The 18,771-nt window shown below is 38.3% G+C and overlaps 1 protein-coding gene across 7 annotated transcripts in view; it reads right to left on the bottom strand.

Annotated features, from left to right (window-relative positions):
* DSE (dermatan sulfate epimerase) overlaps positions 1-18,771 on the bottom strand; it is a 70,092-nt gene that overhangs the window by 30,264 nt on the left and 21,057 nt on the right. For 5 of the 7 annotated variants that reach the window (XM_019929609.3, XM_033867652.2, XM_033867648.2 and 2 more), the window contains exon 2: positions 6,133-6,601. In XM_019929609.3, the coding sequence (XP_019785168.1) occupies positions 6,133-6,548 (416 nt within the window). In that variant the 5' untranslated portion in view covers positions 6,549-6,601. Of the gene's footprint in view, positions 1-6,132; positions 6,602-18,771 lie in introns of those variants that run through there. The other 2 variants (XM_019929612.3, XM_033867650.2) reach the window with 2 other exon arrangements.

Raw genomic sequence — 18,771 nt, 5'->3', positions numbered from 1 at the left:
CTTAAGAATATTGCTACATGGTCATATCTATTTCTGTGTAATAAAAATAAACTTTTTAGTAAAACTATGTGTCAGGAACATAATGCTAAGAGCTTTACATGCATTATCTCATTTAATCCTTGGAACAACATATTTGCATGGAAAGAATCATCCACATTTTAAAGATAAAGAAAATGAGGTTTACCGAGGTTAAAAAAAAACCTGCTAAAGCCTAATATAATAGCAGAGTCAAGATGCAAGTGCACCTGTGCCTCCAAGGACTGCTATCCTAGGCCCCTTCCCCAGGGTTTACAATGTTTAGACAAAAGCCTTGAAAAGCCCACTGCTCAGAAATGCATGTTGGATAACTATGTGCTGTCAACAGAGGTTGAACAACAAATCTTTTCTGTTACAATCACTGTTCAATGTTGAATGTTTGCCATTCATCTCTTCATAGTAAGTGAGATATGGTCAACTTACCTTTATCTTTCTTAAGTGATTCAGGTGTGTTGTGTTTTCCAGTAATCATTTGAGTGAGTTTTTTATGTTTGTTTTTAGCTATATAGAAGATCACTGTAAGAACAGGCAGCGCAGTATAATACCCAAGCTCACAGAACCCATCAATCATGAGCTCAGCTGAGATACACAGTGTACAAAGAGGCTGCCTGATAGATACATGGTCATTTCATTTTTCTGCATATTCAAATTCTGCTGAAGGACAAAGCTAGACTAGGAAAAAAAGTGGCCTGGGGCTAAACCGTATGTCCATCCCTTCTACCTCCACCCTGGTTTTAGTGAATTTCACTTTGGAGTATCTCCAGGGATGCTAGAGCATTCATTCATTGGGCAGAAATCTACCTGACACTGTGTTAAGTGCTGAGGGATACATGCATGAGCAAAACAGACCCGGTCCTGCCCTCAGTCTAGTCTAACATAAAAAAGCCAGCACTGTGCAATTCATCACACATGCACTGGAAGGATGTTCATGAAACTATTGTGCAGGTTCCTCATGAAAACTCCAGGAGAAATTTCTTTCTGGTCCTTGGGTCAAGAGTAGTAGTTCTGTAGAAAAGCTGATCTACTTTTAATCCCATGGACACTCTATACTTCAAAACTAATTGAGCCTACTTTCTTTGCTGTTAAAAAAAATTCAGGGCCCACATGTGGCCCACTCACCCATGGGACATAAGATGCATTTCAGTAACTGTCTCATTGCTAGTCCAGCTGATGTCCCTTATCTTTTTCTTTCCTCCTTTCTTTTTCAGATATTTCTTATTTGAATATTGTTTTTTGTTTCCTTAATCTTTGGGGAAAAAGGTATAGTAGAAAAAAGTAAAAATAAGTAAATAAAAATATACACACGTATGAAAATTTTAGGAAAGTAGAGCAATGTCTGCTGACTCCAAAAACTCCAAAAATTTGACTTTTTGGAAATCTCTTAAATCTTGACTAAGAACCGTTTTAATTTATTTTCCCACCTTAAAGTTTAAGGTTCTGGGGGAAAAAAGCTGATGGAGAATTTTTAGTTATTTGGAATCCAATAATGTTCTCTTTTTAATTATGTAAGGACTGAATGCAGAAAGCAACTATTTATAAATGAGAATACCCCCAATGTGCCAACTGACATACACAGAACTTGCTCTGGTGACTAGGTGATATTGTATTAAAAAAATGAATTGACTTTAAGTGTAATAAAATGCATTTTCTGTTGTTACCAGCTCTAGATTTATGACCTCAGCTCATTAAGCTTTCTTAAAGAAGTTGTCTGATTAAGTTCTAATCACACTTTTATATAATACAGAGCCAACTATAACCCAAATCCTAGCTTTCATCTGGAAGATGAGATCTATAGGGGACTTAATTCAAAGGTCAGAGACATTATTGGTGATGCTGAAAATAATTTGCCATTTTATATATAGGTTAAAATAATATCTTTTTAAATTTGATTTTTAGAACTAAGTTAAGAACAATTAAATTACTCTGTTACTTTTACTGTTATGAAGGATGTTATGAAGAATGCATGACATTAACAGAAGGCAGAAGAACAAAGGAGAGAGCTTCTGAGAGAGAATATGGGCATCTCCGCAAAAGCAGATACAGTATGTAGACGTGTCTCATCTTTCTGCGGTGCCCAATCATCTGGGTACTCGCTGACACACAGAATTATAATGTCAAAAGAAGAAAGGTTTGCATGTTGTTATTTTTCAATCACCACCATCATCATTATCAATCTATGAGATTCCCTTTCTACTTTGTAGTATATTATATCAGATGAACACAAAAGATCAGTATATCATTAGATAATATTTTCCATTTAATTTTTCCAATGGCCCTAGACTCTTAAATAAGTGAATCTACAGCTGTGACCTTTTAGCTCTTTATTTACAAACTACTCAAATGGTATATGTACAACTGATTCACTTTGCTGTACACCTGAAACTAACACAACATTGTAAATAACTACACTCCAATAAAAAGTAAAAGAAAAAAAAACCCCAAAATACTCAAATGAAATGAATCACATGAATAAATCTGTATGCATGTATATCTCAGATGTACTTCTTTTGAATACCAGACAAAAGACACATCACTGTTACTTTCCCCTAAGCCATCATGATTGGTGTTACCATCAGATTCTTATATGCCAAAAAAAGGGCCCAGGGGAGCATTGCTGAAAGTTTTAATGGAATAAAGCCAAAAGGAATATGCTATGAGTTAAACAGATGTTCTAGTTTTGAGAGCAATTTGGACAAAGATAAGTAAAATCTCCAAATAAATCCCAAACAAATACTATTTCCTTACAGCCTACATACACCAAATTATAAACTAAACAGGATCTAAGTACTAAGCAAATATCAGTAACAATAATTATCATTATTCTTATTTATTGAAGGCTTACTATTTGATAGGAACTGTGCTAAGTACTTTACATTACCTCATTTAATCCTCAAATCTTTAAGTCATGAATAAAAACTAATAAGATACTCCAATAAAAATTATTTAAAAATTTTTTTAATTTAAAGATAAATTAATTTAAAAATCCAGATAGTCTTGAATTCTGCTTAATTGAAAAACAAAAAACTAATGAACCCCTACTATTAAGTGATGCTTACACTTAATTCTGAGCAGAGAATATAGTCCTAGCTTAGGTTTCAAATACCCAATGTTTGCAGCCCTTACCCTAGGTGCAAATTTTAAACTTACTGGGCTATTTTTTTCATCGCTGAATCCCCAGCACCTAGCATGGTACATGACATACAACAGATGCTCAATAAATGTTTGTTAATTGAATAAGTGAGTGGACACAATTTAGTCACTGGTTTTCAAAGGAGTAGAAAGGAATATGGCAAATGTATTAAGTTTGATGAAGCCATTGTAGGAAGCTTTTAAAATTAATTAATTAATCAAATCAATTGATTAATCAATATTAATTATTGATCTTTTTTAATTACAAAATAATGGCTATATTTCACTGCACTGTACAATATATCCTTGCTGATTATTTATTTTATACATAGTAGTTTCTTTTAAAACATCTTTATTTAGGTACAATTGCTTTACAATGGTGTGTCAGTTTCTGCTTTATAACAAAGTGAATCAGTTATACATATACATATGTCCCCATATCTCTTCCCTCTTGCGTCTCCCTCCCTCCCACCCTCCCTATCCCACCCCTCTAGGTGGTCACAAAGCACCAAGCTGATCTCTCTGTGCTATGTGGCTGCTTCCCACTAGCTACCTATTTTACGTTTGGTAGTGTATATATGTCCATGCCACTCTCTCACTTTGTCCCAGCTTACACTTCCCCCTCCCCGTTCCTCAAGTCCATTCTCTAGTAGGTCTAGTAGGTCTGCATCTTTATAAATAAGAGTCAGTCTTTTATTTTCCTCTGAAACCAAATATAGGTGAACTATGTCCAAAGACAATGACAACGACCACAATACCTTTCTCTGGGCACAGTGGCGACATATGATTTAGTTGATTTAAATAGGAACAGTTGAACTACCAAAACATTTAGCAGTGTTTTAAGTTGTCAAAAAGTGATTGATTACATTCAACTACAGTTTAATAAAAATTTAAGGGTCTAGGGGTTGGGTGTGGTTGCTCTTAAAAAGTTAAAATTTCCATAAAATCATTTAAAAGTACAACCTAGTAACAGTACTTGCCAAGACAAAAATGTTCCAGTAGCTCAACTTTTTATGCTAGGATCACTTCTGGAACTAGAAACCAGATGTAAAGGTAAATTCTCAATTTCTGACCTTCATCTAAGAGGTCTAGGGAAAGAAGTCAACTGTTCAGCTCTATTAAATCACAGACTGGCTTTGGGTTACTGGCTAACGGCATAGAGGTATACCTATTTTTATCAATACTGCCATGAACAAAGTACTAGTCCTCTAATAAATTCCTACACAACTCCAAAACCAGTAATTCTGAACTTGTAGAAACTATGAAAATGTTCATTTTTATTTATTTTCCTCCTTTTATCATAGGAGTCTAGTACTCTCTAATGACAGCATTCATTTAAGTTGGTATTTATATGCCTGAATGTTTTATATCATCATAATACAATTGCAGTGGTCTTGTGAATTCTCTTAATGCGATTTTATTTGTACTAAAAAAAAATCTCCATTAAAAAGTGGTACTTCACAGTTAGCTACTCTTTCATGAAGTGAAACAGACGGCTCTCTGGAACATTTTCATCCGCATCTTAATCTGTCAAATTTCACTTACCTATCTAAAACAAAAAGGACTTTAAAAGTACCCTTATAGACAACAAAGGTTTTTTTCCCCTAAAGTAAATATGGTTGCCACTTTTTAACTAACAGTACAATGTCAAGTGAGTAATTGTAACACTTGATAATAGAAACTTATAAGTCAAATATCCAATTTTCATCCATCTTTATTTTCTTTCTTGGTGTCAGGAGTAGAAGGAGGTTAGTCAAGAACAGAAACTAAGGCATACACGGCTCAGCTTTGAAACAAATCAAGTCAAAAGGTTCTTTTCAACCTAAAATATTGTAAGCTTCAAAATGATTATACATACCTCATAACAAGCCTTAAAAAAATAAGCTCTGATATGGATTTAATGTCAACTCTTCCATAATCTTTTTCATTTAGAAATTCCAGAAACTCCTTCAAATTCTATAAACAAACAATATTCTTTACCATACTGGCAGAAATTTAGGAAGTATTAAATTTACTTACCATACTGGCAGAATTCAGGAAGCTTGCAAGCTACCATTATTCACCCTTATGATATCTGAGATGTAACTCTTCACAACATTAAATGCATCGCTGATTTTTCTAAGCATTTAAAAATGAGCTCTCTCCAACCCTATGACAAGTATCAGCCTATGTAATTTTAAAAGGATATTTCATACAGTTTGTAATTTTTTGTAGTGTAATTGGACCATGTGTATTAAAACACAGTTTAAATGAGAATACCCGCGGAATCCCTAGTTTAATTAATTCATCCCATACCTTTTGGAAGCAGGTAGACATATTAATTATACACAAATAAAATAAATTTAAGCTAATCAAGAAGAGACAGGAAGTTTGTTCTCAAATCTTGAACTCCTGAAAGTAAATTATTACACAATTAGAATTCCTCACATAATTATACCACAACATTGGTTTTCCTACAGGTTTGGGCAATTTGCTGGTTACTGGATAAGATCTTATTTATAAATTGTCAGTTAATCCTATCACATTTACTTTTAGCTCCTAATTGTCCTAAAATGCAAAGAAATCTTAATTGGCGGAAATCTCTTGCTGGCAAAAGGTTTTAACCACTTGCGGGTCAATCAGAACCTAAGGCCTGATGATGGTAATACAAGGCTGTTAAACAAGGGGGAAAGAAATCTCAACAATCAAGATGATACTATTTACTCAATGCAGCAAATTATTTTTTCTTTGGTTAGGTTCTACCTAAATATTTTTCTTCTAACTTTAAACATGGAAGTCACTAGGTCTTTTGAAACCAGGGACCATTCATAAGCCACTAACAACACAAATAACAAGTATCCTATCCCCTTCACTCACGCACAAACACAAGTATGTGAAAATCTGGCCTCTGAGATTTCATTTGACTATGAATTCATGTTTTTAAATTGCAGAGTTTAATACAGTAAGAAGAAAAAGACAAAAATCTACCAACTAGGCTGAGCTGCCATCCTCTCCATGTAGTCTTTGGCCATATCTCGGGCTTCAATGTTCTCAGGATACAGCACGCAGAACATGGCCAAGGCCCCCAAGTTGTTGCCGTAAATTTCATTCCAGCGGGCGCTGTACTCCTTGGGATCCCAGGGAGGGAGGTACTCCAAGGGGCTGGACAGCATGATGTGCACGGCCTCAGTGAGCCGGGCGGCAATGTGCTCGTGGGAGCTGGCAGCTCTGAGCTGGAGCTTGGCCACCTCCGCCCTGGAGAAGTACAGCATTGGATGGCTGTCATAGTTGGCATTCGTAAAGGGAATCATGACTTCTGGGTTCTCGTCGGTGACGTAGGCTGACACAAAGCAAAACAAATATATGAAAAACACACTGGGAGCTCCCCGTGTGTGAGTCCTCATCGTGGCCTCAGATCTCCAAATCTCCAAGGCAGCCAAACCATCTTCGAAAGATCCTACAGGACAGAAAAGAGAAGAGGAGGATATGTCAACCAGGGGACCATGGTGAAGCAGGAAATACGTGGTAGGTAGCGACCTTGCTTACTATGAAAATTAAGCTTATGAATTTTTAGACTTTTCAAAAATACATCAAAAATTTGAGCTGGGAAGAAACTAAAACCTAATCATTTAATTAACTCATTAATTAATTACACATGTGACAACAGACATATTCATTGTGGAAAACAGAAACTTTGGACTTGGGAAAACAGTCTAATATCTGCTCGAGTAGAGAAGAAAAACTCTTGTTGGCATTCTTCTCACGTTTTATCACACAAAAAACGTTTTGATTTTATGGTATTTTTGGACATTAATATGAAAACCACAGTAACCAAAAGCTTGTGGTGAAATATCGTCTGGGAATCAGGATGGACGTTAGGGAAAAAAAAAAAAAAAGAAAATCCTGTCTTAATACAGCCTCCTTCACTCTAAGTTCTCCCCTCTTCTCAGCATTCTCCATTCTGAACCAGGGATTAGGATCAATACATCTATATGAATGTGAGCAGACAAAATATTATGACTAAGGCTAAAGATTCTCTTTGTGTCAGCAGAAGGTGGGGACTGCGACAACAAAAGCAGGGTAAACATCTGCTAAGCCCATGTGTTCCCTGGGCTGACATCGGCAGGAGTGCAGGGCATGATCAGACAGGGGGCTGCAGGGACTAGAGACTGACATGCCTTCATTCAGAAAATAAAATTCCAGAATTAAAAGGCTGAAAGAACATGTGTGCATTTTCCCCTTATTATTCGAAACTACTGTCTACTTTTTCGTTTTGCATTTGGGATTTTGGTGTCATTCAGTAAGTCAGACATTTAAACCAAGCTCACATATTTTCTTAACTGCTTAACTTTCTTGAAAATCCTTTTTTTCAGTAGCAGCTTTGCTCACAGGTTAGCAAGAACGTCTTTCAAAGTAGGAACGTTAAAAAAAAAAAAAAAAAAGAAAGAAAGAAAATCCTCAGCCTGGTCTATGTCCCACATCTGGGATAAAGCAGGCATAAAATCCCCCAGAGGAAAGTCAGGGAATTCTTAAAATTCCTCAGAGGGGAAAGGTTATAGAAAGCAGACCAGAAAAAGACAGTTTTATGTAAATAATGAACAGTAGTTTTCAATTATTCAACGGAGAAACTGGTGGAGAAAAATCAACCTCTCCAGCTGAACACAAACTATTTTTCCAAGGAAAATCTGCCTCATCACATTCAGAAGAAAGAAAACTAAGGATTTAACACACATTGGAGAACAATCCATATTCTCAACTTGCTCTATCTCCAAGAGAAAGGCAACATGGCATCACTTGTAGACGCTGCCATGAACTCTAGTATTCTTTGTATTTCTGAACGTGCTTTAGACTATATATATAAAACTCAGTGGCAGTGATTTTATGAAGCAGTTTAGATGTACTTCAAGAGTAGAACCTGTAATGAATAAAAACAACTAATATAGCCATGCTAAATAAAATACACAAAATAGAAATAACTCTTGGACTCCACCCATATTGTGTCTAGCACCCAAATCTTCAAGGCAACTGGCTGCCTCCTTCAAGGCCAGAGAGCTGACCCAGAGTCTTCTGTGGTTATGTCTGAGGAGGGGTGTGGTCTCTGGCGACACAGAGACATGGCTGAGTCTGAAGTAATGCTCAGTCCCCACTGCCCCCACCCCGGGGTGTATTTTTTGCTCTTTTCAGAGAACAAGTGTGCTAATTTTTTTTTAAAGCCTGCATATATTAAATCCCCAAAGGTCTACAACTGGATGCAGCCATCAGTGCAATTAGCACTGTTGAGGGGGGAGGGTGTTGTAGGCAGCCAGACTGAGGATGGCTTGGAAGTTTCTCCTTTAACTGACCTCTACGTGCATAGAATAGAACTGAAGATCTTCTCTCAACTACTGGGTTTTTGTTTGTTTGTCTGCTTGTTTGTTTTCCTTGTTTAAAAGGCTTTTAACATAAAGCAAATAATTTTTTGCAACACTGCCCAAACTTTTCATTATCAAATTGTCTGAGGCTTCTTAACGATTATCATTTCACAACAATATCTCCATTTTCACCTTCTTTAAATGAACTGGCCTAACAGATGTACCATTAAAACAGAGCTTCACTCTCAACATATTTTTAAGTTTGTATTCAAACAGTATGAAGAAAACAGGATCAGGGAATTCAGCCGTAAAAGTGAATGGATTACTGACACATGCTACATCATGGACGCAACTAAGTGAAAGAAGACACGAAAGGCCACATATCGTATGGTTCCATTTCTACGAAATGTCCAGCAGTGGCAAATCCATAGACACAGAAAATATTATACATTAGTGGTTGCCAGGGGTTTGGAAGAGAGGGACATAGGGAATGACTGCTTAAAATGGGCATAGGTTTCCTTTTGGGGTGATGAAAATGTTTTGCGTCAACTACTGTTTTTAAACGTGTAGCTCAAGTTCTAGGTGGGTAAGGGGTGGCGTGGGTTATGGATGGATGGGCTGGAAGCTATGTGGAAACCAGAAACTCCAGCTCAGATTCTGCACACACATTCCCTAAAAGGGGCTAAGGCTGATTTGTTTTATTCTCTTTCTCCTGCCTTATGCATATCACCCTCCTATCCAGGTCTGGAGTCACTGAGATAGAGACGGCTGCTCCACAGGGACCCTCCCAATCCAGGACTGACGCAAGCTATGATCACAGCCACTTCTGCCACATTGCTTCCGGTTACATAGGACATGCCCGAGGGTATTTAAACAAGAAGCGCTGTTCCTGAAGCACAGACCTCATTAAGATGTTGTTTTGGGAACCATGCCACCTCAATATGCCAACTGTTACCAAAGGTTCCCTAGTTATTGCTTCATATTCACGTGAGGGTGTCAGGGCAGCAAGGCCTGAGTTACCGCACATTTAAAACATTCTTGTTGGAATACATGTGGGCCAGTGCAGAACCCACAGAAATTCTGCTGAACAATCATCTAGGAAGAATGAGAAGAGAAGACCGTGGCACTCGCGGTGGCACAAATTGTGCAGCCTTCCTCATAGCATACACACAACAAGCCCAGCCTCCACTCTGTAAGTTATTAATGCCTTTGCTGAGCTACCTGAAGAGTTAACATCTCCTGTATTTGGCGGGTACCTGTACCACATCGGACTGTTTCAGCTGTTTATGCCACACCTCACAGAAGAGGGGACCACAGCTTCCTCTTTGCATCACAGGGATTAGCAGTGTGTGCCTGGCATATAAAAGGCAGCTCACAGATGCTGGCTGAACTTGTGGGCCTAGGAGCTGATAGAGTGGATCTCATTATTGAAATGAGCAAGGAGAAACCTTATTCCTCCTTATTTGAAGCCAAAGCAAGTTTAGAATTTTTGAGAAAAAGTTTCTGCCAGGAAACGAACAGAGAAAAACACTCACGAGGCCTAGAAACTTCTGTAGCCTAAAACATATTCACTAGGTTTTGTTTGTTTTTCTTTTTTAACATCTTTATTGGAATATAATTGCTTTACAACAGTGTGTTAGTTTTAGCTTTATAACAAAGTGAATCAGTTATACATATACATATATTCCCACGTCCCCTCCCTCTTGCGTCTCCCTCCCACCCTCCCTATCCCACCCCTCTAGGTGGTCACAGAGCACTGAGCTGATCTCCCTGTGCTATGCGGCTGCTTTCCACTAGCTATTTATTTCATATTTGGTAGTATATATAAGTCCATGCCACTCCCTCACTGCGTCCCAGCTTATCCTTCCCCCTCCCTGTGTCCTCAAGTCCATTCTCTATGTCTGCGTCTTTATTCCTGTCCTGCCCCTAGGTTCCTCAGAACCATTTTTTTTTTTTTTTTTTTTTTTAGATTCCATATAGATGTGTTAGCATAAGGTATTTGTTTTTCCCTTTCTGACTTACTTCACTCTATGACAGACTCTAGGTCCATCCACCTCACTACAAATAACTCAATTTTGTTTCTTTCTATGGCTGAGTAACATTCCATTGTGTATATGTGCCACCTCTTCTTTATCCATTCATCTGTCGATGGACACTTAGGTTACTTCCATGTCCTGGCTATTGTAAATAGAGCTGCAATGAACATTTTGGTACATGACTCCTTTTGAATTATGGTTTTCTCAGGGTATATGCCCAGTAGTGGGATTGCTGGGTCATAGGGTAGTTCTATTTTTAGTTTTTTAAGGAACCTCCATACTGTTCTCCATAGTGGCTGTATCAATTTACATTCCTACCAACAGTGCAAGAGGGTTCCCTTTTCTCCACACCCTCTCCAGCATTTACTGTTTGTAGATTTTTGGATGATGGCCATTCTGACTGGTGTGAGGTGATACCTCATTGTAGTTTTGATTTGCATTTCTCTAATGATTAGTGATGTTGAGCATCCTTTCATGTGTTTGTTGGCAATCTGTATATCTTCTTTGGAGAAATGTCTATTTAGGTCTTCTGCCCATTTCTGGATTGGGTTGTTTGTTTTTTTTTGATATTGAGCTGCATGAGATGCTTATAAATTTTGGAGATTAATCCTGTCAGTTGCTTCATTTGCAAATATTTTCTCCCATTCTGAGGGCTGTCTTTTCGTCTTCTTTATGGTTTCCTTTGCTGTGCAAAAGCTTTTAAGTTTCATTAGATCCCATTTGTTTATTTTTGTTTTTATTTCCATTTCCCTAAATGGAGGAGGGTCAAAAGGATGTTGCTGTGATTTATGTCATAGAGTGTTCTGCCTATGTTTTCCTCTAAGAGTTTTATAGTGTCTGGCCTTACATTTAGGTCTTTAATCCATTTTGAGTTTATTTTTGTATATGGTATTAGGGGGTGTTCTAATTTCATTCTTTTACATGTAGCTGTCCAGTTTTCCCAGCACCACTTATTGAAGAGGCTGTCTTTTCTCCATTGTATATTCTTGCCTCCTTTATCAAAAATAAGGTGACCATATGTGCATGGGCTTATCTCTGGGCTTTCTATCCTGTTCCATTGATCTATATTTCTGTTTTTGTGCCAGTACCATACTGTCTTGATTACTGTAGCTTTGTGCTATAGTCTGAAGCACAGGAGCCTGATTCCTCCAGCTCCGATTTTCTTTCTCAAGATTGCTTTGGCTATTCAGGGTCTTTTGTGTTTCCATACAAATTGTAAATTTTTTGTTCTAGTTCTGTGAAAAATGCCACTGGTAGTTTCATAGAAATTGCATTGAATCTGTAGATTGCTTTGGGTAGTATAGTCATTTTCACAATGTGGATTCATCCAACCCAAGAACATGGTATATCTCTCCATCTGTTTGTATCATCTTTAATTTCTTTCATCCGTGTCTTATAGTTTTCTGCATACAGGTCTTTTGCCTCCTTAGGTAGGTTTATTCCTAGGTATTTTATTCTTTTTGTTGCAGTGGTAAACGGGAGTGTTTCCTTAATTTCTCTTTTGGATTTTTCATCATTAGTGTATAGGAACGCAAGAGATTTCTGTGCATTAATTAATTTGGTATCCTGCTACTTTACCAAATTCATTGATTAGCTGTAGTAGTTTTCTGGTAGCATCTTTAGGATTCTCTGTGTATAGTATCATGTCATCTGCAAAGAGTGACAGCTTTACTTTTCTTTTCCGATTTGGATTCCTTTTATTTCTTTTTCTACTCTGACTGCTGTGGCTAAAACTTCCAAAACTATGTTGAAAAATAGTGGTGAGAGTGGACAACCTTGTCTTGTTCCTGATCTTAGTGGAAATGGTTTCAGTTTTTCACCGTTGAGAATTATGTTAGCTGTGGGTTTGTCATATATGGCTTTTATTATGTTGAGGTAAGTTCCCTCTATGCCTACTTTCTGGAGGATTTTTATCATAAATGGGTGTTGAATTTTGTTGAGAGTTTTTTCTGCATCTGTTGAGATGATCATATGGTTTTTCTCTTTCAATTTGTTAATATGGTTTATCACATTTATTGATTTGTGTATTATTCACTAGGTTTTCAAAAAACAAAAATGAAAGAGGTAAACAAATTAAACTTAACTAAAGTCTAAGGCAAACTTGCTTTAGCCTGATAACCCAAAGGGAGACCTAGTTCCCATCTACCATCTTAAATCTGTTTAGGAAATTTCATCGAAAAGCCCCTATATCCAGGCTTTGGGTTTCCCCTTTAACCTTCTACCTCCGGCATTTGTATATCCTCTCTGTAAAGAGAAGAGCTAAAATTAGGTGGACAAAGCAACTGACAGAGGAAAAATCTCCAAAATATACAAGCAGCTCATGCAGCTCAATATCAAAAAAACAAACAACCCAATCAAAAAATGGGCAGAAGACCTAAATAGACATCTCTCCAAAGAAGACACACAGATGGCCAACAAACACATGAAAAGATGCTCAACATCACTAATCATTAGAGAAATGCAAATCAAAATCACAATGAGGTATCACCTCACACCAGTCAGAATGGCCATCATCAAAAAAATCTACAAACAATAAATGCTGGAGAGGGTGTGGAGAAAAGGGAACCCTCTTGCACTCTTGGTGGGAATGTAAAGTGATACAGCCGCTATGGAGAACAGTATGGAGGTTCCTTAAAAAACTAAAAACAGAACTGCCATATGACCCAGCAATCCCACTACTGGGCATATACCCTGAGAAAACCATAATTCAAAAGGAGTCATGTACCCCAATGTTCACTGCAACACTATTTACAAGAGCCAGGACATGGAAGCAACCTAAATGCCCATCGACAGATGAATGGATAAAGAAGATGTACTATAGGGCTTCCCTGGTGGCACAGTGGTTGAGAGTCCGCCTGCCGATGCAGGGGACGCGGGTTCGTGCCCCGGTCTGGGAGGATCCCACATGCCGCGGAGCGGCTGGGCCCGTGAGCCATGGCCGCTGGGCCTGCGCGTCCGGAGCCTGTGCTCCGCAGCGGGAGAGGACACAGCAGTGAGAGGCCCGCGTACCGCAAAAAAAAAAAAAAAAAAAAAAAAAAAGAAGATGTACTATATACAATGGAATATTACTCAGCCATAAAAAGGAATGAAATTGGGTCATTTGTAGTGATGTGGATAAACCTAGAGTCTGTCACACAGAGTGAAGAAAGTCAGAAAGAGAAAAACAAATACTGTATATTAACGCATATATATGGAATCTAGAAAAATGGTACTGATGAACCTATTTGCAGGGCAGTAAAAAAGACACAGACGTAGAGAACGGATATGCGGACACGGGGGGAAGGGGAGGGTGGGATGAACTGAGAGAGTAGCATTGACATATATACACAACTATGTGTAGTGGGAACCTGCTGTATAGCACAGGGAGCTCAGCTTGGTGCTCTGTGATGACCTAGAGGGGTGGGATGGTGGGTGGGGGGAGTCGGGGGGAATTGGGGGGAGAGTTGGGGGGGATTGAGGGGGATGGGAGGGCGGCTCAAGAGGGAGGGGATATATGTATACGTATAGCCGATTCATTTTGTTGTACAGCAGAAACTAGCACAACATGGGAAAGCAAATATACTCCAATAAAAAAAATTAGGTGGACAGGTTTTATGCTAATTTTATGTACTTATTTCAATGTACATTAGAAAAAACTATAACTATCACATCAAACCTGAGATTTCAACAGATAAATTTCCTGTTTAAAATACATTTAAGTTTAAAAATAATTTAAAAAGAAAAGTAAATGGATAAAGCAAAAACCGTTGAAGGTGGTGCGTGAATGACTAAAGTTTGGAAGATGCTGAAAATGGTGAGTGAAACAATGGCCATTAAAGGCTAATGAGTTTACCAAAATGACCAACCCTGACTCTCTGGCTCCCCCTACCACAACACACACACACACACACACACACACACACACACACACACACACACACACACACACACACACACCCCTTGCACAAATTAAGTCTGTACTTTCAGATGTCTGTGGATGATCTCTCAAGCCATTCTCTCCCTAGTTCATTGTGCTGCAAACACGGCAGAGTGCTGCCACCTCCCTTAAAACTTTAAGCTGCCCTTGGCCCAGTTCAAGAGCATGGAACTGTCAATATGGCAAATTCGTGAGCTCCCCTCAGCAGCTGCCTAAGAGTACACAGTTTACCCATAATTCAATTCTCAGGATGGTTCTGAATGACCCTATTAAGGCCTCATTTCCCCTAACAGTCTTCCTCTTCTCTTCTCCACTAGTTTCTCTAATCCAGTTTTCCTTCTTATTTTTTGGTCTCACTCTACACAGCTTAGAGAGCAAAACATTCCTAAATTTTGACCTAATCAATGAATACAGTATAGTTGAGATAATTCAGATAGCAATTTAATCATTTCTCGCCTTGCATGCCCTACATATATCTGCAACAGCTCAACTGGCATTACGCTAAGGCCAAGTCAAATAATGCAAAAAGGACTTAACAAACTGACCGAATTCCAATTATCTTAAGTAGGTCTTCACAAAGCAACAATAAGCCTAAAGTTGTTTTGCTTTAATTCTGGTTCCAACAAGCCACTGCAGCTATTATGATTGCTGACACACAGAGAAATTTTGTGTGAAACGCTCTTCACGTATTTGATCTTTCCCTTTACAATAACTCAATGTGGTGAAGCAGTATTAAGAGTTAATCTAACAACATCTTAGTGTAAACTTCAGAGGCAGAAAAACAACCTCAATCTCCCAAACCCTAAACCAAGGTTCTTTCCTTTAGCCAAACTGTTAACATTCAACAACATTAAAGGTTCCATTTTTGTCATCCTTACACAAAGAAAGCACAGAAAGAGTATGCTGAGAAGGATCAAGAACTGAAAGCTATACGAGTACATCGAGTTTCAAAAATGAAATGGGTTTCCAAACAGTCTGGGCGATTTATAAATGAAACATACAGTAGTACAAAAGTTCTTTCAATTCCTCTGGCTTTAGAAATATACAAAGTATAAGGATAGAAGAAATCACCCTATAGAAAGTAAACCATGTCCCAAATTAAGATGGATTAAAAAACCCCTTATGATATGCGCCAAGTCTAAGGAGCATAGCATTATGATTAACATTATGGGCGTGGAGTTGGGCAGGCATGAGTATAAGTCCCAGCTCTGCTGTCTACTAGTTTTGATCAACTGAGTCCTGCTCTCGGAACCCCCATTCTCTCATCCGTAAAATGGTCCCAACTTCCTGAGGCAAAATAAATATTACGTGATGCACTTAGCATAGAACCTGACATGAAGAGCTTCATAAATATTTGTCATTTTTAATAAAAGGGAAGAAGTTTCAGACATGCAAGATGATACTAACCTACCCGTAAAATATTTTATTTGAAAGAAACTAAATATTATAGTAAAAGAATAAGAACTAAAGATATCCACTGACTAGGGCGAGGTCATGCCACGTGTTAGAGACTTAGCTGAAACTAGAACACAAGGCTCCTGACTCTTTAAGGCATCATTCACAGTAAGCTCCACACTCACTAGACAGGAAAGCATATGACCCTTGAAATTTTTCAAGAATTTGTTGGGGGTTTTGCCCCCAAAGAAAAGCATAAACATTAAATAAACTATTATCTGAATTTGATTGCCTTCCAAGGCCAGTTATTTATTCTTGGTGTACAAAAGGTGACTGCTGCTTACTGTATTCTTTGGAAAGAAAGGCCCAGTGATACAGTAAGTGCTGGGAAAAACAATCTCTGGCTGGGGAGCTGTTTCCTAGGAACAAGTTGATATTATGGAAGGAGTACATGAGTACTTGGAGGACATCTGCTGCCATTGCCAGAGATGATGATTTAAACTCAGTCCAGGCTCTGGTCTTGGGTCGGTCTATGTCATCAGCATCTCAGCTGATCACCCTAGGAGATGCTATCTGATGTTAATGAAACTAAAACCCTCCTCCCTCCACATAGATAAAACCAGAATGTCAGTGTACTCATTTATGAGAAATACAACTATCAAGCAGATTAGGAAATATTTTCTGGCTTCATCAGAAAAATACAAAGGAAGTAAAATTATTAGACAATTGCCTGGTGTACAAGGAATCAGAACAAAGGCAGTGGGAAGGGCCCTGGGCCTGGAGCAACTCAACGAGTAGAGATCACCACCATAGCTGCCCTTGAAAGGAGTCTGTGTTGTCAGCATGTCACAAATGCCCCTGGGACATCATTAAAAATCAATGTCTAGGGGCTTCCCTGGTGGCGCAGCGGTTGAGAGTCCGCCTGCCGATGCAGGGGACACGGGTTCGTGCCCCGGTCCGGGAAGATCCCACATGCCGCGGAGTGGCTGGGCCCGTGAGCCATGGCCGCTGAGCCTGCGTGTCCGGAGCCTGTGCTCCGCAATGAGAGAGGCCACAACAGTGAGAGGCCCATGTACCACAAAAAAAAAAAAAAATTGAATTGTAGTGAATATTTAGGAAAGAAGAGCAAAATGTATGCCCCCCACAGCTCCTGCCACCACCTCCACCAAGCCCAGCCCAACACCAGCTGTTATGGTTTGCCCAGCCCAATGGATAGGCCCAGTAGTTAATAATATGACTAGGACAGCTAACCCTTCCACACTGGATCTGGATGTGCCCTTATCCATGAAGGGCTGAAACAGCCCAGCAGACCAGACAACTGAACACCCCTGACACCGTACCCTCTGCCCTGGAAAATGTGCAGACCCTGCAGGAGTTAGCAACTACAACTCCTCCTTCGTCATGCTTCCAGTAAAACCCAAGTTCCCTCCCTCTATAGGCCTCCAATCAGGGTTTAGGCAAAGCAATGGCCTAAGAGCACTAGTACATCCCAGCAGAGCTACTTATTTCCTTCTCTGATCTATTTTAGGACTTAACTCTCAAAGAAATCTAATTCCAAGTATTTGAGAAACATCTTGTCATGGTCTCACACATACTACTTCCCTGTTTCCATATATTTTAAGTAACGGAATATACATGTGTTTAAAGTTCTCCTCACTTTTCTATTTCAATTTTATTAAAGGTATCATTAGGATAATTTTAGTTATTTTTCCTCAATATCAAAATAAAGCCTTATATGTCCTTGGTAAATTTTTGTAGTGAAATAAATCTAACATTATTCTTAAATATGTCAAATGTTAAGAAAACATACGGTTTTGGTACTATGCAATCATTCCCTACAATTATACTCCCTGACGTGTAAAGCCTATGGACTCTGCCAAAAAAGAAAATTTTAAAAACCAAGGGTTCTTAATCAAAATGAAAGTTCTTTTTACTGAAGGCTTATTGTTTCCTTATTGTTTAAGGGTGAAATGAAATACATCTCCCCCAAAAAAGTCATTTCCAAACAAAAGTCCACAATATGAAATTATAACATATGGAAGCCCAAAGAATTTATACACACTACTGAGGGAGTAATTATAACCCTGAACCCACACAGCAAAACCACACTGTGTATAATAATGATGTTCACCACCTTTACACTCAACACTGGAGAACTTTAGGTTAAGTTTGTAAGTTAAGTGCAGCTCTGTGTAGTCAAAGAACATTTCTACATTGTCCCCAGGAAAGTTGTGAAGATACCACATTTTCTCATAATATAATCTGAAGCTCACTTTTTTCCTACACCAACAATGATAACAGTATAACTTCTTTATATGAGAATAATTCATCTAAATTATGTTTTAAATGGTCAGAGATATTTTCTGGTATCAAGTCTGAAGGCTCCATCTCCCACACACCAGACACTATCAATACTTGAATGAATAACTTGGTGGCTATCAAACTGAAGGCATAATTTAGGAGGAGAGTTTTGCCTGGTGCTCATTCCTACAAAACTAAAAATCATTAAGATCCAGCTTTTGAGAGAGTGGTTGCCCTACAGAAAGCAGAGAGGAAGTAAAATCTGTATCATTTTCATGGAGGCAGAGAGAGCAGGGTAGAGGTGGGGGGAAGGTCTACAAAGTCGCTGATGAGACTAGTGGAGTACTGAATTTTGCCTGCAAAAAGCCTCAAAGACAAAATGAAATGGTTATACTTTATAAGACAAGCTATGAATAAATTCTAGTTTATCTAGCAGTCTAACAATTGCATATCTTCTGAATGGTACTTTTTGTTACAATTTTAATCAATTTTCTTAATGATGACATTGGACGATAATATCCTATTTTCTGAATTTTTTACTCTTATATTATTTTCAGGCTAATTTAATGAGTGTATTTCTTTTTTGGTATTCTGAATCTTTTAAAAAGCAGTAACTTATGCGTATTAA

The sequence above is a fragment of the Tursiops truncatus genome, chromosome 12 (genome assembly GCF_011762595.2).
Source record: "Tursiops truncatus isolate mTurTru1 chromosome 12, mTurTru1.mat.Y, whole genome shotgun sequence".
Taxonomy (NCBI): Eukaryota; Metazoa; Chordata; class Mammalia; order Artiodactyla; family Delphinidae; genus Tursiops; species Tursiops truncatus.
The sequence above is the reverse complement of the archived record's forward strand: the minus strand, read 5'-3'. Positions and strand labels throughout refer to the sequence as shown.